General features: G+C 43.5%; 1 protein-coding gene and 1 long non-coding RNA gene across 2 annotated transcripts in view; one reads left to right on the top strand and one right to left on the bottom strand.

Annotated features, from left to right (window-relative positions):
* The window catches only part of trpm1a (transient receptor potential cation channel, subfamily M, member 1a), a 43,128-nt gene extending 19,725 nt beyond the window's left edge, over positions 1-23,403 (bottom strand). The window contains exons 1-8 of the mRNA XM_088086843.1: positions 22,818-23,403; positions 7,279-7,355; positions 4,197-4,389; positions 3,800-4,013; positions 2,559-2,683; positions 1,634-1,805; positions 502-676; positions 141-264 (exon numbers count right to left, since the gene is read on the bottom strand). Coding sequence (XP_087942969.1) covers positions 141-264; positions 502-676; positions 1,634-1,805; positions 2,559-2,683; positions 3,800-4,013; positions 4,197-4,389; positions 7,279-7,355; positions 22,818-22,901 — 1,164 coding nt within the window. The 5' untranslated portion in view covers positions 22,902-23,403. The remainder of the gene's footprint in view (positions 1-140; positions 265-501; positions 677-1,633; positions 1,806-2,558; positions 2,684-3,799; positions 4,014-4,196; positions 4,390-7,278; positions 7,356-22,817) is intronic.
* Positions 7,971-10,116, top strand: LOC148190316 (uncharacterized). Its single transcript, XR_015778643.1, has 4 exons — positions 7,971-8,215; positions 8,446-8,596; positions 8,857-8,925; positions 9,193-10,116. It is a non-coding gene; the product is annotated as an uncharacterized LOC148190316 (long non-coding RNA).
* Positions 23,404-25,286: the final 1,883 nt, after the last annotated feature.

Raw genomic sequence — 25,286 nt, 5'->3', positions numbered from 1 at the left:
ACAAAAATAAAGGAGGTCAAATTTGACAGTCTGTGTCACACTGGAGGGACACATGTTTACGTCCAGAGGGACGAGAGATGAGGATCTGGATCTGAGTGCTGGTTTGTGGATCAGGTGTCCTCAGGTGGATCAGGACCTACCAGAGCTCTCTTCTTCATGCACTCGGTCACCATCAGCAGGATCTGCTGCGCCTGACTGCGGCTGTACGTGAACGTCTTCTGGATGGTCACCAGCAGCTGCTCTCTGACGTTGTCGCCTAGCAACCTGAGACAAAAACACACCAGACCGTCATGTGACAATGACCAAGAGGACAGGGGAATGAAGTCAGGTGATCCACAGAGAGACAAAGAAGACACTGTCCAAAGTGCTGTCTGTACTGTCTGGACAGTCAGTCTGTTGGACAGACGGTCTGTTGAACAGACGGTCTGGACAGCAGGATGGTCCTGCAGGACAGGACAGGACAGGACTCGTTGTCTGTCTGTGGTCTGGTCTTTGTCTCACCCGTCCTCGCCGCAGTATCTGTGTGCAAAGGAAATGATGTCAGAGGCTCGGCCACTGCCGTCGCAGACCACGACGGGGACGGGAGGGTCCTCCCTCAGACTGTCCAGCACAATGGAGATGACGTTAGGACCCCCCTCCAGGATCAGACACACCACGGGGACGCCCTGTCCCAGACCTCACACACACACACACACACACACACACACACACAGACTCAGGTTTGGACCGTGGACGGACAAAAATGCCACCTGATGGACAAGGCAGGGGGTGTGTGTGTGCTAATCTGTTGGCATGTTTACTGTCTAAACAACAACAACAACAACAACAACAACAACAACAACAGTCTGTTATCTTGATACGACAAATCAAAGCTTGGAGTTTTTTTTGACGAAGGACAGAAGGATTTCTCTCATGATGCTAATATGTTTTAAGACGAAAAAATGACTGATGCTGAGTCTCCTCCTCCTCAGTGTGTGAGTGTAGCTGCTGACAGTCTGGGATATGTCAGTGTGTGAGTGTAGCTGCTGACAGTCTGGGATATGTCAGTGTGTGAGTGTAGCTGCTGACAGTCTGGGATATGTCAGTGTGTGAGTGTAGCTGCTGACAGTCTGGGATATGTCAGTGATCAGCAGCTACATTGACTGTGACAGGTCACCTAGTGGAAATAGCATGTATTTCCTCCATATGCCAAATATGGTCAAAATGACCTCATCAGGTGGAAAATAGTCAAAATGACAAATTCAGAGTCAAAAGCCCAGAATGACACCCAGAAATAATACAAGTCCTGTTTTTCTGCTCTGATGGCTGTGGGATCAAAAATGTCAGTTTGAATGGGTTTCAATGGAGCATTTTTGGACCTGAACAGTCTGAATGTAACTATTTAGTTTCCACAGTGTATTTTAGACTTATTGTAGGAGCTGAGCTGCAAATTCACTGATTACACTCAGATACACAATCTGGACTACATTTAGGACACATGCATCAACACACACACGATTATTAATGGAGTTCACAGGAAGCAGCTGAGCAGTTGTCTCCTGCAGACACTGAGCTGCTGGGAGGTCGATGAAGCTCCTGAAACTACAGCCGTGCTGACATCATGTCTGGAGCATTCGAGTCCTGATCGACTCACGTGTGTTGATCTTCTGCAGGGCGATGTGCTTCTCCAGCTGGCGGCGCAGGCGCACCTCGGCGCCGTACTTCCCACTGGTCCCGTTATCGGCCAGGATGAAGTGGGAGTGGCTGCTGTTCAGGACCGACAGCTTGCTGAGCGGATTGGACATGGTCTGATAGGGCCGAGTCACCTGGAACACACGTGATTGGTCCAATCAGAGGTGGGCGGAGCCACGAATGAGTCACATGTTAAGTCTTTGCGTTAACGTGGCTCTGTTATCAGATTTTTATTTGCCCTCTTGTGGTATGTTCAGGTACTGCAGGAGGAACATTACAGCAGCAACACTCAGAGTAACCACTCATTTCTACACCACGGCGAAGCCTTCTGTCCCGACTCTTTTGTCCATGTTTATGCACATTGTCCTAAAACAGATGGGAACATGACGGAGCAGAAGCACCAGACTGTGGGGTTAGTGTGGCACCGCCTCCTCCTCCACCGTCGCCTCCTTTACTGTCACAAACCTTTGACTCCACCCTCAGGTTCCATTAGATGTTTTTATGGCAGCAGAGGTCATACTGGTCATTTTTCGTAACTGAACATTGAAAGACGTTGCACAGTACCAACAGCAACAACACATTCACACAAACATAACAAACAACAAAAAGACAACACACGATAAATACTGCGCAGTCCCCAGTTCATACACAAGTGACAACTTTAAACCAGTTAAACCATTTCAACCATTTCGGCCATTTAGACCATTTTAACCAGTGCGACGTGTGGAGTTTGAGGGTTTGAGGTGGACAGATCTGTTCTTGTGCGGCCTTAGACAATAACTGAGCCTGAAGACGTGACAGTTCAACATCGTGTGTCTCATAAAGAGGAGAAAAGGTTCTGAGAATTAGTCTTTAAATGTGAGCGTGTTTTTTGTTTTCAGCCTTACGTCTCTCCCGATGAGGTCCTCTTTATTCTCCACGATACCCCACGGAGCGATGCCGATGGCACAGACCTTACCTCTGGACTTTGACGAATGATCTTTGAGAGCGTCTCCAACATGACGGATCACACCTGAAACACAGCAGGGACGACAGACGACACAATTACCACACAAACATCAACACAAACAAACATCGAGATTAACATCACACACAAACATCAACACAAAAAAACATCGAGATTAACATCACACACAAACATCAACAAAAACAAACATTGAGATTAACATCAATGTAAACATCAACAAAAAGAAACAACACAAATATCAACAAAAACAAACATCAACACAAACATCAGCAAAACAAAAAACACCAAGATTAACATCACACACAAACATCAATGTAAACATAAACAAAAACAAACATCAACAAAAATAAACATCGAGATTAACATCACACACAAACATCAATGTAAACATAAACAAAAACAAACATCAACACAAACATCAACAAAAACAAACCGAGATTAACATCACACACAAACATCAACACAAACAAACATCGAGATTAACATCACACACAAACATCAACACAAAAATCGAGATAAACATCAATGTAAACATCAACAAAAAGAAACAACACAAATATCAACAAAAACAAACAACACAAACATCAACAAAAAGAAACAACACAAATATCAACAAAAACAAACATTGAGATTAACATCACACACAAACATCAATGTAAACATAAACAAAAACAAACATCAACAAAAACAAACATCGAGATTAACATCACACACAAACATCAATGTAAACATAAACAAAAACAAACAACAAAAACAAACATCGAGATTAACATCACACACAAACATCAATGTAAACATAAACAAAAACAAACATCAACACAAACATCAACAAAAACAAACATCAACACATCTCGTGCTATATACGGCCTCCTCCTCGTTACTTACCTCCTGGTGTTATATACAACCTCCCTCCTGTTATATAAGACCTCCTCCTCATGATGTATATGACCTCCTTGTGTTATATATACGACCAGTATATGACAGGGTCTAAGTCAAAACCAGTAGGGGACTGGGTCTAAGTTAAAACCAGTAGGTGACTGGGTCTAAGTTAAAACCAGTAGGTGACTGGGTCTAAGTTAAAACCAGTAGGTGACTGGGTCTAAGTTAAAACCAGTAGGTGACTGGGTCTAAGTTAAAACCAGTAGGTGACTGGGTGCGTACCAGTGCTGACGCCCCCGGTGAAGATCCAGGCTCCAGTGGTCACGGCGGCTTTGATGAGTCCTTTACCAAAAACCTGCTTGAGTTTTGGCGGCAGGTCGAAGTTCTGCAGACCGCCGTGAACCGAGATGAGGAGCGTGGGGAGCTCCAACTGCCACTCCTTCACCATCAGCTGCAGCAGGAGGTCCGGCCTGGAGTCAAAGGAGACCCTGATGTACTGCAGGAGGAGGAGCAGGGAGAAGGAGGAGAGAAAGGAGAGAGAGAGAGAGAGGAGAAGAGGAGGGAAGATAATATAAAATGTTAATTATGATATTAGATACAATCAATCAGTACCATGGTCTTGTTGGTTTTGTTAATATGATCAAATGTTAATATGATATTAGATATAATAAATCAGTACCATGGTCTTGTTGATGTGTCCTCCTCCCTGGAACTCGATGACTCCGTAGGCGTCGGTCGAGGATGTCTGCGTGTGTTTCAGGGGACTCCACCTCTCTGCAGCCTGGATCTCCAGCTGCACCTGAGGGGCCCCTTCCTCTTTGGGCCCCTGAGGGAAGGAGGAGTGCTGGGCCACCGACTGACCACACCCACACCTGAAATAAAACAACAACAACAACATCATCATCATCAACATCAACATCATCAACATCAACAACAACAACAACATCAACATCATCAACATCAACATCATCAACATCAACAACAACAACAACATCAACATCATCAACATCAACATCATCAACATCAACAACAACAACATCAACATCAACATCATCAACATCAACATCATCAACATCATCAACATCAACATCATCAACATCAACAACAACAACAACATCAACATCATCAACATCAACATCATCAACATCAACAACAACAACAACATCAACATCATCAACATCAACATCATCAACATCAACATCATCAACATCAACATCATCATCATCAACATCATCAACAACAACAACATCATCAACATCATCAACAACAACAACATCATCAACATCAACAACAACAACAACATCAACATCAACATCAACATCAACATCATCAACATCAACATCATCAACAACAACATCATCAACATCAACATCATCATCATCAACATCATCAACATCAACATCATCAACATCAACATCATCAACATCAACATCAACATCAACATCAACAACAACAACAACAACATCAACATCATCAACATCATCAACATCAACAACAACAACAACAACAACAACAACAACATCATCAACATCAACATCATCAACATCAACATCATCAACATCAACATCAACAACAACAACAACAACATCAACATCATCAACATCATCAACATCAACAACAACAACAACAACAACAACAACAACATCATCATCATCAACATCATCAACATCAACATCATCAACATCAACAACAACAACAACATCATCAACATCAACATCATCAACATCAACAACAACATCATCATCATCATCAACATCATCATCAACATCAACAACAACAACAACATCATCAACATCAACATCATCAACATCAACAACAACAACATCAACATCAACATCAACATCATCAACATCAACAACAACAACAACAACATCAACATCATCAACATCATCATCAACATCATCATCAACATCATCATCAACATCATCAACAACAACAACATCATCAACATCAACAACAACAACAACAACAACAACATCAACATCAACATCATCAACATCAACATCAACAACAACAACAACAACAACAACAACAACAACAACATCAACATCAACATCATCAACATCAACAACAACAACAACAACATCAACATCATCAACATCAACAACAACAACAACAACAACAACATCAACATCAACATCATCAACATCAACATCATCAACAACAACATCATCAACATCAACATCATCAACATCATCAACATCATCAACATCAACAACATCATCAACATCAACAACAACAACAACAACAACAACATCATCAACATCAACATCATCAACATCAACATCATCAACATCAACATCAACATCAACAACAACAACAACAACATCAACATCATCAACATCATCAACATCAACAACAACAACAACAACAACATCATCATTATCAACATCATCAACATCAACATCATCAACATCAACAACAACAACAACATCAACATCATCAACATCAACATCATCAACATCAACAACAACAACATCAACATCATCAACATCATCATCAACATCAACAACAACAACAACAACATCATCAACATCAACATCATCAACATCAACAACAACAACAACATCAACATCATCAACATCAACATCATCAACATCAACAACAACAACAACATCAACATCATCAACATCATCATCAACATCATCATCAACATCAACAACAACAACAACATCATCAACATCAACATCATCAACATCAACAACAACAACAACATCAACATCATCAACATCAACATCATCAACATCAACAACAACAACAACATCAACATCATCAACATCATCATCAACATCAACATCAACATCATCATCAACATCAACAACATCAACAACAACAACAACAACAACATCATCATCATCATCATCATCATCAACAACATCGTCAACATCATCATCAACAACAACAACAACAACAACAACAACATCATCATCATCATCATCATCAACAACAACAACAACAACAACATCATCATCATCATCATCATCATCATCAACATCAACATCAACATCATCAACATCATCATCATCAAATAACAACATCAACTGTTCAAAGTATAAGTGACTCAGCAGAGTGACTCAGCAGAGTGACTCAGCAGAGTGACTCAGCAGGAGTTGAGATTCTGGCAGCAGCTCAGGGAGGAAACAGGAGCTACATGCTAACTTCATGCTAACTTCACGTGTTCATACGGTCATTAAAACAAAGTGAGGGCTTCTGTTCCTCTGTCACCTGTTCTGGAATATTAAATATACACACAAAGGTTTGAACATGTGACTTCATCCAACACACGATGCTCCTTTCACTGAGCAAGGGTTAGCACACACAACGCCAGGAACACGCCAATAACATAATGCAATACATTCTTTTTTAAAGCTACTGAAAAAGAGCTGATAAGAGTATCGAAAAAATACGGAGCTTTTAAAATTCTGCCTTAAAATTCTGGACGTTTGAAGCTGTCATCAGCAATAATTAGATATTTTACAGGTGATATATAATATCACTGAAGACCTCAAAAAGACTGAGAATATTAGAGGTGTCACCAGTTATGTCATATATGACCTCTACATCATGTTTGTTCGGCCGGGTCAACATGTGAAGACTGACTATAATCACATGACCACGCTTCATGTTCATCAACCAAAAACTTGCGTCAGTGTTCTGATGAAAATCACCTGACTGTTTCTGAATCGAACCTGAACTCCGGACCAGAAACAACAAAAGGTCAATGTGGATGCAGGTGTGAGGCGGTCCAGGTGTGTGGTTACCTGCTGGCATCTTTGCTGGGAATAATCTGGATGCATTCTCTCTTCTGGAAAGTTCTCTCGATCCACGCTCTCTGAGCCTGAGGACACGCAGAGACACACACAATCTCTGAGCCTGAGGACACGCAGAGACACACACAATCTCTGAGCCTGAAGTTTTTTTTATTTTAGTAGAAGTATTTTTTCATGTATAACTTTTTTTTGTACTGTACTTTAAGAACATAGAAAAAATTTTTATTGATCCCAAAGGACACAAGTAGTTGCTCAAAATATTCACACAGCAAAATTTAATCGGATAATGTTGTCCACTTTCACTTTTCTCCTCTTTGGCTAGAGCTTCCCACTCTCCTCTCTTCCTCAGCTTCGATAACTATTACTCTCAAATGTAGGGCCAGCCCTCGACTTTTGACGGCCCAGAACAACATCTTTCCATTGTAGTGTTAATTTCAAACATTGATTAATATCTAACATTTACTTAATCTACTCATGTTTTGTGATGTCATGAGAGTAATTGAGGGGAGATAGAGTCTATCCTGGTGGCTGCAGCAAAGACTACAAACCATCATGGCATCCAGTAAAAGACTACAAGACCCACAATAACCCAACAGGCAGGCAGGCCAGGCACTGATTGCTGCCCAGCTGAAACAGATAAGCTGATTGCCCTTGTAAGGGAGGGGAGACACTGCATGTAGAGACCAACAGAGAAGAGCAGATGTACTATGTAAAATTATAGTTCTAACTTTATCATTTCTCCTGACTCATCCTGTGATTTTTTAGGTCGAGGTGTGTTTAGCTGCCGCTCCTCTCAAAAAGGAGACTTCCTTGTGGAATACAGAGGGGAAATCCTGACCAAAACGGAAAAGGAGCACAGAGCCAAAGTGTATCATGATGCACTGAAGGTTTTCCTGTTTGATTTCCATTATAATGGACAATTGTTATGGTATGGAACTAATTTAAGGTGTATTTTCTAAATTTGTATATATACCCAGAGATGCAAACTCTGCAAATTAATTGTTAGTAAAAGTAGTCATAATTGTGAGATATGGTGATACACAAGCATTGTGATTTTGTTTAATTTTTGTTGTTATTTCTTAGATAAATATTCTTGAAACATGGTAACACTGCATGTGCATAATGAGTATAATTGCAATTGTACTCTTGACATTTCAGTGTTGATGCTGCCATAGAGGATGGCTCTCTGGGAAGATTTGTCAATGATGATCACATCAACCCAAACAGCAAGATGAAGGTGATTAGGGTGGATGGAAGGGAAAGGACATCAGTCCCCATACAACTATGGGGATTCTTGTTGAGATGCAAGGTATTTCAAAATGAAATTTAATCGATACTGGCACAGAATGTCTCAGTCTGCTGTGTTTGAACACTGTTTTAAAGGCAATATCAAACTGTATCATGCACTTTGATGGTCAATAGTTTCAATATAGTTTGTCACATAGCAAATGTGTGTCAGGGAACTTAACAGAACACATTTTTTTTTCTACACACTTAATGTGATTGATCTGATTGGTCAGTGTTTATATGCTGCTGTATATCAAATCTCCTGTTTAATTATTTCTACAGAAGACCACACAGATGACGCAGCAGTCTCCGGATGGAGTCAAGTGGGTAAAAGATGATTCTACAAAACAGGTAAATATCGGTAATACTTATAAAATAAACCCTTTGCAAAATATGCATAGAAACTGACCTCCCTAGCTTAAATACTGGCTATAGGAAATTATTTTTCTGTCCGCTTTCTATGAAGTCCTCATGCATGCCAGTGTCACACAGTAGCAGTGTCTCTGTGGGTCTTTCATTCCCTTCGTACATCTATGTACAATTGTTGAGTCACAGCATCTACAAATACAGCCTTGCAGTAAAAAAAGTGATATTTAGTGATTGTCTTTTGTCCACCAGATTTCTCAGGAGATGCATGTTCAACCTGCTGATGTGGCTACGTGCAATTCCCTGAGTGACAGCATTGAACAGGTAATTACATTTCCTTGGACTTTTGTATTTAGAAGCATGAACTCACATTCAGACGTGTAGATACACAGGTCAAGTCAAGTCAAGTCAGTTTTATTTATATAGCCCATTATCACAAAACATGGTTTGCCTCAGAGGGCTTTACAGTGTACGACATCCCGTGTAGCACTCAGCTGGTCAGGTACAGACATTAGGGGGACTGTGTAGACCCAGTGAAGTCTTTTAAGGTCTGTATGCTAAGATTAATTTTCAGTTGTTAACTTGAAATATTGTATCTTCTGTCATTTCCTCTTTATATGACTGTTGATCCATCACGTTTGCAAGCAGTCTTGGTGTGAAAAATTTGTTTTGCATTTAATATTTTTTCTTTTTGTCCAACAAAATTTTATCTGAGTTTGACTGCCAGCACATCCATGTTTCTTTCCAATACTCGATGTATGTGAACAATTTGTAAAGGATCTTATAAATGTTATACTCTTGTGGAAACTGGCATTTCACTGTCCACGTTACAGTACATCCCTTTTCTAAGTGGTGTTATCATACTGTGACACACTGGGATATGATCAGGCCATGTTGAAGTATATTTGGTTACATTTCTTTTCCCAGGAAGTATATTTTATTTTATTTATCTTTTTTGTGTTTTACATTGCACAACACCAATAACAAGGAAGTTTAAAAACAGTTCTGATGTTTTTGAACACTAAAATTAACCTCTGGAAAAAATGTTTGATTTTTTTCTAGATTGAGTAAATAATAATACAATAGTTTTCATGGTGTTTTTTTTCTTTTACCCATTTTCAAATAGTAGCCTAACACATAAAATGCATTTGCTCTCGATATTCTACACCTGCTAAATAAAGGGGAAAAAAACATATTATTTTTGAATTCTGTTGTCAGTTGGTATTCAAATGTATTCTTATAATTGCACTTTGATTGATGGGTGAGCGATGTAAAGGTGAGTATTTTGTTTTGTGGGTTTCAGTCCCAATCTTTTTAACAATATATCCCAGCAACACCTTGAGGGATTTCTTAAAATTGGTAAACTGACTATATTTCGGTCACATTTTGTTTGATACTCTGTGACACTGATCTTGGGTGTAATTGTGTCTTCTGTGAGACAGGGTTTAAGACATTGCAACATCCATGTTTTAAGCATTTTATACTGTCATGGCTGCATATGTGTCTGGATACACATGTTGGCCATGACATACAACCACAAGGTTTATTTCTTAAAACCCCCAAAGACACTTTAGAAAAAATAACTTTATAGATGCAAAGCACTTTTCTGCAAATATTTACAGAGGGCACCACTTTCCTAGTGTGTTAATAACTGCCTCTGAAATAAAGTGCCATAATATATTAAAAAACTGACATAATGTTTTGTTTTCCAGTAATGTATGTATCTTTTCAGCCTCTAAATGCATCAGTCAGGTGTGCATTGAGAGGCTAGATCTGTGAAAAATTTTAAGCTCTTGTGAACAACTTTTTTGAGCTCTTGTAGCCAATTTAATCAAACATATTGGTTGTGAAAATATGGTACATCTTAACAATTGTCTATATACTGCACATTTCAAAGTTGAGATCACAGGTTAAAAAATTGTTCCATGTCTTAACCCCGCAATATGTTTCAGAATGAAGTCATTTGCAGCTGCATTTACATAATTTATCCATCACCGCTCAAACGCTTTTCAAAAAAGAGAAGACACTGCCGAGAAAGCCTCGTTGAAGAAGCTGCAGAATCATTACTCGAAGATGCAGTCAGCACAAATCAGGTTGAAGTATCAGGAGTTCAGGCTGAAGTTGGGAATAGTGATGCTGATGCTGAAGAACAGCAGAACAGTTTTTAAACACATTGTCTTTAAGAAATAAAACGTACTGCTACATTTGTGGAAAACCACAGTCAAAAATTACACATCACTTAAAAATTGATGAGAAGACAAATTTGGAAATTGCTTAAGTTTTAATTTTTCCAAAGAACTCATGAAAATGCTTATCAAGCTACACAACCAGGGAAACCACAAACATAACACAGAGGTTTTAACAAATGGAGCTGGAGTGCTAAAACTTAGATGCACAGCCAAGAAAGCCAAAGACTGTTTGCACTGCAGGTACTGCCAGGGACTGTATCTCCGAAGAGATCTGTGGCGACGTTCGAAAATGCTCTTCAAAACCGGTGGAAGCCAATTCAGGTATTGGAAGAGTTAAGGTGTTGTCTTTGGCCACTATGTCTGAGTCGGCCCTGTGTCAACAGATATCCCAGGGTGTTTGGAAGCTGTTAACTGTGATGAAAGACGATGAGGTAACTACTACGGTGCAGTGACTTCTGCATTCTTCAGCTGGCCCAGTCACTTTTTAACAAACATGGACAGGATCCCTCTATATATGACTACATTTGACAGAAACTCGGAGAAACTGGAAGTATCCTGCTGACACTGCGAAGAGAATTTTCAGTAAATACTCTTGAGGATGCTGTAAGACCTGCTAATGTGGTTATTCAAGCTGTCAAGAAAGTGTCTGGGTTTGATGAAGAGAAGCACTGCTGCAAAACTCCAAGCCTTGCACTTAAGGTGGGTCACTCACTGCAGAAGATAAGTGGCATCATACACTGCAGATCACTAATAGCAGAAGACAGTGAGCTGATAAAGTCAAGCCAGACTTTCAAACCCGGTATACCACGAAGGGGGCAGAACCTTCCACTCTGCCTTTCACAGAGGATGTGCAGTGTCTTCACAAACGTCTTCAGAAGACTGCAGATGTAGCATTTAAGGACTTGGAAAAGAAGCCGTCACCACAGCCTTATGGTGAACTGTGCAAAGCAAATCTGGCAAACATAATGCTATTTAACTGAAGACGTGGAGGAGAAGTTGCAAAAATGCAACTTAAAGGCTTCCTTGAGAGGGACACAAGTGCCTTACATGAAGATGTTGCTGCTGGACTCACAAAATTTGAACTAGAACTTTGTAACCACTTCAGTCGTGTGGAAATCAGGGGTAAAAGAGGACGAAAGGTTGCTGTTTTGTTATCACCTGACGTGGTTAATGCCTTAACACACCTCATTAGTAAGAGAAAAGACTGTGGTGTTCCAGAGGAAAACCCATTCCTCTTTGCAAGACCACATTGTTTGACCCCTTACATAGGACAGGACTGTCTAAGACTTTATGCCAATGAATGCGGGGCCAAGGACCCTGAACTCCTCAGGTCGACGCAGCTACGCAAACATGTCACAACTTTGTCACAGATTCTTAACCTCAACAATCACGATTTGGACCAAGTTGCTGACTTCCTCGGCCACGATACTCGCGTCCACAGAGAGTACTACAGGCTTCCAGAGGCAACAACCCAGCTGGCCAACATATCAAAACTACTGCTTGCTATGGAGAAAGGGTCTCTTGCAAGTCTTCAAGGCAAAGCTCTTGAGGAGATTGAAATCGAAGGTAATGCCATTTAAAGTTGCTGTATTCTGTTAAAAACTATAGTGGCTTCTAATAAATAATTGATGTAGCAAAACGCTACATAGATCATCTGCATAGTGCATCTATTGTGTGTGTGTGTGTGTGTGTGTGTGTGTGTGTGTGTGTGTGTGTGTGTGTGTGTGTGTGTGTGTGTGTGTGTGTGTGTGTGTTGGGGGTGGGGGCTGTCTCATGGACGGGCATTAAGCTGCAGCTCCACATTAAACCACAAACGGCTCCTGTCTGAATGTATCCGGCTAATCACCTGCAGAGTGCAGCTTTCCATTTCTTTATGCATCAAATCCTCTTAACGTCCTAATCCTGCTGCTGCGGCTCAGAAAATACACACAAGAGTCCTTTAAATCTGGGACTCAATCCACACTAATGACTCTGTTACTCTAATAACAATAATAATAATAATAATAATAATAATAATAATAATAATAATAACAATAGCACGATTTTTTTTCATTGTTTCTTTTAAAGGACTCAGACTGAAGTCAGGCCAAGTGTTTTCAGAGATCCTCACAGACATTTCACCAATAAGAATAAATAAATAAAATCAAAAATAAATCCTCACAGACATTTCACCAATAAGAATAAATAAATAAAATTTAAAATAAATCCTCACAGACATTTCACCAATAAGAATAAATAAATAAAATTTAAAATAAATCCTCACAGACATTTCACCAATTCAAGAAATCTCCACAGACCTGCAAAGTGCTCAACATTTCCTCCACTGGGTTTTCTTTATTATTTTATCAAACATGAATCTTCTCCAGTCCAAATCTTTATTGACAGTCAGCCGACTCGTCTCTGAGCTCCCGCCAACAAAAAGACAGAAACAATCAGAGCTTTCCGTCTCAGTCTTCGATGTTTTTTGTTCGAGCAACAGTCTAAAAGAAAAAGCGAGGAGGTGTTTCTATTATTCCCCCCGTTTGAGGGACCATGAGGTAGTGAGAATATTACAACCCATGAAAAGTTTGGACAGGTCGGCGGAAGATGTAACTGATGGACTTCCTGTGTGCGGCCATCGTCGTGCTCACTGCGAGGCTGAATAAAGTTATTAATGAAGCAGCCGACTGACCGAACTGAACTGTGAGAGAAAACAGATTAAGGACTCGTGATCAGAGTGTGAGCAGCGGGCTGGATTATCACTCTGAAATCAGATTAATGTTGTTCACGCTAACTACTTGTTTGCAAAATGAGCGTTTTTTTATCAGTGAGAGAAAAGTGATCAGCAGCAGCTGCGACCACTGATGGTTCACAGCCGTGAGGGTCTGTGGACAGAGCGCCCTCTGTCCGATAATCATCGCCGGGACCTACTGTCATCGCTGAGATCTACAGTCATCGCCGAGATCTACTGTCCTCGCCGAGATCTACAGTCATCGCTGAGATCTACTGTCCTCGCCGAGATCTACTGTCCTCGCTGAGATCTACTGTCCTCGCCGAGATCTACTGTCCTCGCCGAGATCTACCGTCATCGCTGAGGAGATTGAAATCGAAGGTAATGCCATTTAAAGGTGAGATCTACTGTCCTCGCTGAGATCTACTGTCCTCAGAGATCTACTGTCCTCGCTAACATCTACTGTCATCGCTGAGATCTACCATCATCGCTGAGATCTACGGTCATCGCTGAGATCTACTGTCACAGTTGAGATCTACTGTCATTGATGAGATCTACTGTCCTCGCTGACATCTACTGTCATCGCTGAGATCTACCGTCATCGTTAACATCTACTGTCATCACTGACATCTACAGTCCTCACTGAGATCTACTGTCCTCGCTGAGATCTACTGTCATCGCTAACATCTACTGTCATCGCTGAGATCTACTGTCCTCGCTGAGATCTACCGTCATCGCTAACATCTACTGTCATTGCTGAGATCTACTGTCCTCGCTGAGATCTACCGTCCTCGCTGAGATCTACTGTCCTCGCTAACAGCTACCGTCCTCGGTGAGATCTACCGTCCTCGGTGAGATCTACCGTCATCGCTGAGGAGATTGAAATTGAAGGTAATGCCATTTAAAGGTGAGATCTACTGTCCTCGCTGAGATCTACTGTCCTTGCTAACATCTACTGTCATCGCTGAGATCTACCGTCCTCGCTGAGATCTACCGTCCTCACTAACATCAACCGTCATCGCTGAGGAGGTTGAAATTGAAGGTAATGCCATTTAAAGGTGAGATCTAGTGTCCTCGCTGAGATCTACCGTCATCGCTGAGATCTACCGTCATCGCTGAGATCTACCGTCCTTGGTGAGATCTACTGTCATCGCTAACATCTACCGTCCTCGCTGAGATCTACTGTCCTCGTTGAGATCTACTGTCCTCGCTGAGATCTACTGTCCTCGCTAACATCTACTGTCATCACTGAGATCTACCATCATCGCTGAGATCTACCGTCATCGCTGAGATCTACTGTCACAGTCAAGATCTACTGTCATTGATGAGATCTACTGTCATTGCTGAGATCTACTGTCCTCGCTGAGATCTACTGTCCTCACTAACATCTACTGTCATCGCTGAGATCTACTGTCATCGCTGAGGAGATTGAAATCGAAGGTAATGCCATTTAAAGGTGAGATCTACTGTCCTCGCTGAGATCTACTATCATCGCTGAGATCTGCCATCCTCGGTGAGATCTACTGTCCTCGCTGAGATCTACTGTCCTCGCTGAGATCTACTTTCCTCGCTGAGATCTACTGTCCTCGCTAACATCTACCGTCATCGCTGAGATCTACCGTCATCGCTGAGATCTACTGTCCTCGTTGAGATCTACTGTCCTCGCTGAGATCTACTGTCCTCACTAACATCTACTGTCATCACTAACATCTACTGTCCTCGCTGAGATCTACTGTCCTCGCTGAGATCTACTGTCCTCACTAACATCTACTGTCCTCGCTGAGATCTACTGTCCTCACTAACATCTACTGTCATCACTAACATCTACTGTCCTCGCTGAGATCTACTGTCCTCGCTGAGATCTACTGTCCTCACTAACATCTACTGCCATCGCTAACATCTACTGTCCTCGCTGAGATCTACTGTCCTCGCTAACATCTACTGTCCTCGCTGAGATCTACTGTCCTCGCTAACATCTACTGTCATCGCTGAGATCTACCGTCATCGCTGAGATCTACTGTCATCGCTAAGATCTACTGTCACAGTCGAGATTTACTGTCATTGATGAGATCTACTGTCATTTCTGATTTTAGGATTCATTCATAAAACTGAGCTCATGAGACTTCACAGCATTCCTCGCTGAGATCTACCTTCCTCGCTAACATCTACTGTCATCACTGAGATCTACTGTCCTCGCTGAGATCTACTGTCCTCCCTAACATCTACTGTCCTCGCTGACATCTACTGTCCTCGCTGACATCTACTGTCCTCGCTGAGATCTACTGTCCTCACTAACATCTACTGTCATCACTAACATCTACTGTCCTCGTTGAGATCTACTGTCCTCGCTGAGATCTACTGTCCTCACTAACATCTACTGTCCTCGCTGAGATCTACTGTCCTCACTAACATCTACTGTCATCACTAACATCTACTGTCCTCGCTGAGATCTACTGTCCTCGCTGAGATCTACTGTCCTCACTAACATCTACTGCCATCGCTCACATCTACTGTCATCACTGCGATCTACTGTCCTCGCTAACATCTACTGTCCTCGCTGAGATCTACTGTCCTCGCTAACATCTACTGTCATCGCTGAGATCTACCGTCATCGCTGAGATCTACTGTCATCGCTAAGATCTACTGTCACAGTCGAGATTTACTGTCATTGATGAGATCTACTGTCATTTCTGATTTTAGGATTCATTCATAAAACTGAGCTCATGAGACTTCACAGCATTCCTCGCTGAGATCTACCTTCCTCGCTAACATCTACTGTCATCACTGAGATCTACTGTCCTCGCTGAGATCTACTGTCCTCCCTAACATCTACTGTCCTCGCTGACATCTACTGTCCTCGCTGACATCTACTGTCATCACTGAGATCTACTGTCATCGCTAACATCTACTGTCATCACTGACATCTACTGTCATCACTGAGATCTACTGTCCTCGCTGAGATCTACTGTCCTCGCTGAGATCGACTGTCCTCACTAACATCTACTGTCATCACTGAGATCTACTGTCATCACTGAGATCTACTGTCCTCGCTGAGATCTACTGTCCTCTCTAACATCTACTGTCCTCGCTGACATCTACTGTCCTCGCTGACATCTACTGTCATCGCTGAGATCTACTGTCCTCGCTAACATCTACTGTCATCCCTGACATCTACTGTCATCACTGAGATCTACTGTCCTCGCTGAGATCTACTGTCCTCGCTGAGATCTACTGTCCTTGCTAACATCTACTGTCATCACTGAGATCTACTGTCCTCGGTGAGATCTACTGTCCTCGCTGAGATCTACTGTCCTCGCTAACATCTACTGTCATCGCTGAGATCTACTGTCCTCGCTAACATCTACCATCATCGCTGAGATCTACTGTCCTCGCTAACATCTACCGTCATCGCTGAGATCTACTGTCCTCGCTAACATCTACCGTCATCGCTGAGATCTACTGTCCTCGCTAACATCTACTGTCATCGCTGAGATCTACCGTCATCGCTGAGATCTACTGTCATCGCTAAGATCTACTGTCACAGTCGAGATTTACTGTCATTGATGAGATCTACTGTCATTTCTGATTTTAGGATTCATTCATAAAACTGAGCTCATGAGACTTCACAGCATTCCTCGCTGAGATCTACCTTCCTCGCTAACATCTACTGTCATCACTGAGATCTACTGTCCTCGCTGAGATCTACTGTCCTCCCTAACATCTACTGTCCTCGCTGACATCTACTGTCCTCGCTGACATCTACTGTCATCACTGAGATCTACTGTCATCGCTAACATCTACTGTCATCACTGACATCTACTGTCATCACTGAGATCTACTGTCCTCGCTGAGATCTACTGTCCTCGCTGAGATCGACTGTCCTCACTAACATCTACTGTCATCACTGAGATCTACTGTCATCGCTGAGATCTACTGTCCTCGCTGAGATCTACTGTCCTCTCTAACATCTACTGTCCTCGCTGACATCTACTGTCATCGCTGAGATCTACTGTCATCGCTAACATCTACTGTCATCACTGACATCTACTGTCATCACTGAGATCTACTGTCCTCGCTGAGATCTACTGTCCTCGCTGAGATCTACTGTCCTTGCTAACATCTACTGTCATCACTGAGATCTACTGTCCTCGGTGAGATCTACTGTCCTCGCTGAGATCTACTGTCCTCGCTAACATCTACTGTCATCGCTGAGATCTACTGTCCTCGCTAACATCTACCATCATCGCTGAGATCTACTGTCCTCGCTAACATCTACCGTCATCGCTGAGATCTACTGTCCTCACTAACATCTACTGTCATCGCTGAGATCTACCGTCCTCGCTGAGATCTACTGTCCTCGCTAACATCTACTGTCATCGCTGAGATCTACCGTCCTCGCTGAGATCTACCATCCTCGGTGAGATCTACCATCATCGCTGAGATCTACCGTCCTCGCTGAGATCTACTGTCATCGCTAACATCTCCCGTCCTCAGTGAGATCTACTGTCCTCGTTGAGATCTACTGTCCTCGTTGAGATCTACTGTCGTCGCTAACATCTACTGTCATCGCTGAGATCTACTGTCATCGCTGAGATCTACTGTCACAGTCGAGATCTACTGTCATTGATGAGATCTACTGTCATCGCTGAGATCTACTGTCCTCGCTAAACATCTACTGTCCTTGCTAAGATCTACCGTCATCGCTGAGATCTACTGTCCTCGCTGAGATCTACTGTCCTCACTAACATCTACTGTCCTCGCTGACATCTACTGTCATCGCTGAGATCTACTGTCCTCGCTGAGATCTACTGTCCTCGCTAACATCTACTGTCATCACTGACATCTACAGTCCTCACTGAGATCTACTGTCCTCGCTGAGATCTCCTGTCCTCGCTAACATCTACTGTCATCGCTAACATCTACTGTCCTCGCTGAGATCTACCGTCCTCGCTAAGATCTACCATCATCGCTGGGGAGATTGAAATCGAAGGTAATGCCATTTAAAGGTGAGATCTACTGTCCTCGCTGAGATCTACTGTCCTCGCTGAGATCTACTGTCCTCGCTAACATCTACTGTCATCGCTGAGATCTACTGTCATCGCTGAGATCTACTGTCCTCGCTGAGATCTACTGTCCTCACTAACATCTACTGTCCTCGCTGACATCTACTGTCATCGCTGAGCTCTACCGTCATCGTTAACATCTACTGTCATCACTGACATCTACAGTCCTCGCTGAGATCTACTGTCATCGCTGAGATCTACTGTCCTCGCTGAGATCTACTGTCCTCGCTGAGATCTACCGTCCTCGCTGAGATCTACTGTCCTCGCTAACAGCTACCGTCATCGCTGAGATCTACCGTCCTCGGTGAGATCTACCGTCCTCGGTGAGATCTACCATCATCGCTGAGATCTACCGTCCTCGCTGAGATCTACCGTCATCGCTGAGGAGATTGAAATTGAAGGTAATGCCATTTAAAGGTGAGATCTACTGTCCTCGCTGAGATCTACTGTCCTTGCTAACATCTACTGTCCTCGCTGAGATCTACCGTCATCGCTGAGATCTACCGTCCTTGGTGAGATCTACTGTCATCGCTAACATCTACCGTCCTCGGTGAGATCTACTGTCCTCGTTGAGATCTACTGTCCTCGCTGAGATCTACTGTCCTCGTTGACATCTACTGTCATCACTGAGATCTACCATCATCGCTGAGATCTACCGTCATCGCTGAGATCTACTGTCATTGATGAGATCTACTGTCATTGCTGAGATCTACTGTCCTCGCTGAGATCTACTGTCCTCACTAACATCTACTGTCCTCGCTGACATCTACTGTCATCGCTGAGATCTACCGTCATCGTTAACATCTACTGTCATCACTGACATCTACAGTCCTCACTGAGATCTACTGTCCTCGCTGAGATCTACTGTCCTCGCTAACATCTACTGTCATCGCTAACATCTACTGTCCTCGCTGAGATCTACCGTCCTCGGTGAGATCTACCATCATCGCTGAGATCTACCGTCCTCGCTGAGATCTACCGTCATCGCTGAGGAGATTGAAATTGAAGCTAATGCCATTTAAAGGTGAGATCTACTGTCCTCGCTGAGATCTACTGTCCTCGCTAACATCTACTGTCATCGCTGAGATCTACTGTCATCGCTGAGATCTACCGTCCTCGGTGAGATCTACTGTCATCGCTAACATCTACCGTCCTCGGTGAGATCTACTGTCCTTGTTGAGATCTACTGTCCTCGCTGAGATCTACTGTCCTCGCTAACATCTACTGTCATCGCTGAGGAGATTGAAATCGAAGGTAATGCCATTTAAAGGTGAGATCTACTGTCCTCGCTGAGATCTACTGTCCTCGCTAACATCTACTGTCATCGCTGAGATCTACTGTCCTCGCTGAGATCTACTGTCCTCGCTGAGATCTACTGTCCTCGCTAACATCTACTGTCATCGCTGAGATCTACTGTCATCGCTGAGATCTACCGTCATCGCTGAGATCTACCATCATCGCTGAGATCTACCGTCATCGCTGAGGAGATTGAAATCGAAGGTAATGCCATTTAAAGGTGAGATCTACTGTCCTCGCTGAGATCTACTGTCCTTGCTGAGATCTACTTTCCTCGCTGAGATCTACTGTCCTCGCTAACATCTACCGTCCTCAGTGAGATCTACCGTCCTCGTTGAGATCTCCTGTCCTCGCTGAGATCTACTGTCCTCGCTGAGATCTACTTTCCTCGCTGAGATCTACTGTCCTCGCTAACATCTACTGTCCTCGCTGAGATCTACTGTCCTCGCTGAGATCTACTTTCCTCGCTGAGATCTACTGTCCTCGCTAACATCTACCGTCCTCAGTGAGATCTCCTGTCCTCGCTGAGATCTCCTGTCCTCGCTAACATCTACCGTCATCGCTGAGATCTACTGTCATTTCTGATTTCAGGATTTATTCATAAAACTGAGCTCATGAGACTTCACAGCGTCCTCTTCACAGCATCTTCCTCACAGCGTCTTCTTCACAGCGTCTTCCTCACAGCGTCCTCTTCACAGCGTCTTCCTCACAGCGTCCTCTTCACAGCGTCCTCTTCACAGCGTCCTCTTCACAGCGTCTTCCTCACAGCGTCCCCTTCACAGCGTCCCCTTCACAGCGTCTTCTTCACAGCGTCCTCTTCACAGCGTCTTCCTCACAGCGTCCTCTTCACAGCGTCTTCCTCACAGCGTCGTCTTCACAGCGTCTTCCTCACAGCGTTGTCTTCACAGCGTCTTCTTCACAGCGTCCTCTTCACAGCGTCCTCTTCACAGCGTCTTCTTCACAGCGTCCTCTTCACAGCGTCTTCTTCACAGCGTCCTCTTCACAGCGCCCTCTTCACAGCGTCCTCCTTACAGCGTCTTCTTCACAGCGTCCTCTTCACAGCGTCTTCTTCACAGCGTCTTCCTCACAGCGTCTTCCTCACAGCGTCTTCCTCACAGCGTCTTCCTAACAGCGTCTTCCTCACAGCGTCGTCTTCACAGCGTCTTCTTTACAGCGTCCTCTTCACAGCGTCTTCCTCACAGCGTCCTCTTCACAGCGTCTTCCTCACTTCCTCACAGCGTCCTCTTCACAGCGTCCTCTTCACAGCGTCTTCCTCACAGCGTCCTCTTCACAGCGTCTTCCTCACAGCGTCCTCTTCACAGCGTCTTCCTCACAGCGTCTTCTTCACAGCGTCTTCCTCACAGCGTCCCCTTCACAGCGTCTTCCTCACAGCGTCTTCCTCACAGCGTCGTCTTCACAGCATTGTCTTCACAGCGTCTTCTTTACAGCGTCCTCTTCACAGCGTCTTCTTCACAGCGTCGTCTTCACAGCATCGTCTTCACAGCGTCTTCTTTACAGCGTCCTCTTCACAGCGTCTTCCTCACAGCGTCAGTGAAACAGCAGCTCGTTTTTTTTTTTTTTTAAATTAGATTTTTTAATCTAATTTTTTTTTTTAAACGGAAACAGCCCGTTTTGTGCCTCGTGCACGAGGACGCATGTGCAAAAACAACAGTCAAACCCCGACATACTAAGTCTGTTTAACCGAAAGAAGTCATGTAGACCTCAAGTGTCTTTTTTTTTACCAGACGAACTTTAAAGCACTGGCTTTTATCTGTGATCAAACGGTTTCAAGTCCCATCTGTGACCTACTCACTCACCAGTACGAGTAAAACAACACAGCACACGAGACGTCTTTAAACTCTGCAGAGGAGACGCAGAGATGAAACAGCTTCACAACCTTTAACTTAGAGCTGAAAAATATGATCCTAAAAGTTTCCAGTGAAATATTTGAACGGTTTGTTTGCCCGCGACATTTGTCGTATGGAAATATTCTGCTTTTACTTTTGCATCAAGACTTCAGGTCTAGTTCAGGTCCAAAGGTCAAATTCAGATGAGATTTCAGAACCCTTCAACGTTACAGACCTTTCTTAAAGAGACAGATGCATCTACAGCTTTTCAACATGTGGAGCGAGTGTGAATGCTCCTTCAGAGGAGTTTCCACAGTCAGCTTTCAGTCCGTCTTTAATCTGATCGATTCACATGAAGAGGCTCCAGATCTTCAGAGGACACTCAGACCCCTTTTCCACCAAACAAGGTTGAAAAAGTTTTTTTTCAGCTGAACCTGAAGTGTAAACCATAAAGACATCAGTGTCTCATTCTGCAGCTTGGACAGAGATGATGGACAGCGTGAAGTGGACTTTTTAATATTTGTTTTATTCTTGATTTTTTCTCCAGCTGTTTGCTTCTGCTCTGTAAAGCCCTCCAAAAAGCTGAAAACTCAAACTGGATTAAACTGGTTCAGATTCAAACTGGTGTAAAGGTGGGCCAGCTCTCTGAAGAGCACAAGAATCCTGAACAGAACGGGTTCAAGAACCGGAGCTGGTTTGGTGGAAGTAGAGCGTTTGTGATTTCTGAGATTTGAATTCTGAATAAAGTTGTGTGAGTTTGAATCTGTCTCACCTTCTGTGATCCAGAGGAAGCGCTGCGTTTGACGGACGAGCGTTTGAACGATCCGTTGGTTCCTCTCCTTCCTCTGCTGTCCATGTTGATAAAGTTCAGCTGTCCTCCACGTTCATCCCTCTGTCTCTCCTCTGTCCCCTGTCCTCCTCCTGTCTCCTGTCTCGTCTGTGCGGTCGTCCTGCAGTCTGGCCATCAGCGGTGATGTGTTGAGGCGTCTGTTGGAGGATGTGGCAGGCAGGGACACTGTCCTCTGTCCCCCGCTATAATCAGGATTAGTGGACGGCGCAGAGGACGGGGACTGCTGCTCTTTAATGGATGGAGATTTGATAAATGGTGATTGGACGTAAATCTACTTTAGGACGACACGCAGCCGGAGACAGAAAAGACGTATTATTTCAGGATTTACTGAAATACGACTCATGTCCTGCAGCTCGTCTGTCTGCTGAGAGACACACAGAGATGTGACTGATTTATGAATGATTCATCTCAAAAGTTCTCAGAAAAGGAATTATTCTTTTAAGAGTTAATAAATATTCTAACCAGCAACAGAGAACAATAAACTTCACAGTCTGAGACTCAAATACAACAAGATATCCATTAAAAATACTTTTTTTTTTTTTTTTTTTTTGCCGTACAGCAGTTTAATGATAATAAAGTTGAGTTGAATAAATCCTCATTGGTCATGTGACCGTCCTCATAAAACGGTGATGTCACAGCATTTCTTTTTTTCAGTTTGCATTTCATGAATGAATTTAAAGTAAATGTGAAATAAATGTGATTGAATATTTGACTTCAGATTATTAATGAAGCTGCAGGATTACAGTCTCACACACACACACACACACACACACACACACACACACAGGTTTGTGATTCGGATTATAAACAGTGAGGATTATTGTGCTGCAGCAGCTGAAGGGTTAATGTTCTCTCTCTGTGGTTCTCAGAGGAAATTGCAGGTTAAATAAATCGTAAAGATTTATGATAAAATATTTTCTGTTAGTTTAAACTGAAAATTATTTTGTGTCCTGAAACCGCATGCACACACACACACACACACACAGCGAACATGGAAAACATCCCAAAATACCCTGAGTCAGACCTCACTGAGCAGCACACAGAGGGTTAAATCCAGCCGGCTGTGTCCGGGTGGATTGACTCTGATTCTGCTGCTGGAGGTCAGAATTTACTGTGAGGGGTCAGAGGTCAGCTGGCAGGTCTGAGCCTGCTCTGTTTATGATCCGCCTGAGGGCCATGAGCCACATATTGACCAACAGGAAGGAGTCTGGAGGTGAAGGTGTGACTCAGTGTGAGGTCAACACTCACACACTCACACTCTCACGCTCACACACTCACATTCTCACGCTCACACACTCACACGCTCACACACACACTCTCACACTCACACACTCACACTCTCACGCTCACACACTCACACTCTCACGCTCACACACTCACACTCACACTCACGCTCACACAGTCACACTCACGCTCACACAGTCACACGCTCACACAGTCACACGCTCACACACTCACACTCTCACACTCACACTCTCACGCTCACACACACTCTCACGCTCACACACTCACACGCTCACACACTCACACTCTCACGCTCACACACTCACACTCACGCTCACACACTCACACGCTCACACGCTCACACACTCACACTCTCACGCTCACACACTCACACTCACGCTCACACAGTAACACGCTCACACACTCACACTCTCACGCTCACACACTCACACACACACTCTCACGCTCACACAGTCACATGCTCACACACTCACGCTCACACACTCACACTCTCACGCTCACACACTCACACGCTCACGCTCACACACTCACACGCTCACGCTCACACACTCACGCTCACACACTCACACTCTCACACACTCACACTCTCACGCTCACACAGTCACATGCTCACACACTCACGCTCACACACTCACACTCTCACGCTCACACACTCACACGCTCACGCTCACACACTCACACGCTCACACACTCACGCTCACACAGTCACACACTCACACGCTCACACACTCACACTTTCACGCTCACACACTCACACTCTCACGCTCACACACTCTCACATGCACCAAAGGTTTTGTTCTTACTCTGAAAAACAATGTAAAGTCCTCACTGATCTGTTTACGGGCTCGTGAAAGTGAACGTCACACTCACACTCGTGTTCAGGTACAGTACACTGAGATTAGCAGCGTGTTTATCTGTTTCTGTTTTAAGGCTTAAAGTTACATCTGTTCAGAGGCGGGGCCTCTTTGACTGACGGGCTGTCTGCTGGTAGTAAGCTCCACCCTCTCACCCAAATATGGTCACTTCTGGCTCCAAAAAAAACAAAAAACAAGCAGTTGAGGATTGAAACGCTGAACAAGTCTTTGAAGCAGCTGTCAGTGAGGCCGCGCCGGTATGAGGAGCTGCGAATGTTCAGGCGTCCCTCCG

The sequence above is a fragment of the Plectropomus leopardus genome, chromosome 1 (assembly GCF_026936395.1).
Source record: "Plectropomus leopardus strain MGB_pleo_1.0 chromosome 1, ASM2693639v1, whole genome shotgun sequence".
Classification (NCBI taxonomy): domain Eukaryota; kingdom Metazoa; phylum Chordata; class Actinopteri; order Perciformes; family Serranidae; genus Plectropomus; species Plectropomus leopardus.
The sequence above is the reverse complement of the archived record's forward strand: the minus strand, read 5'-3'. Positions and strand labels throughout refer to the sequence as shown.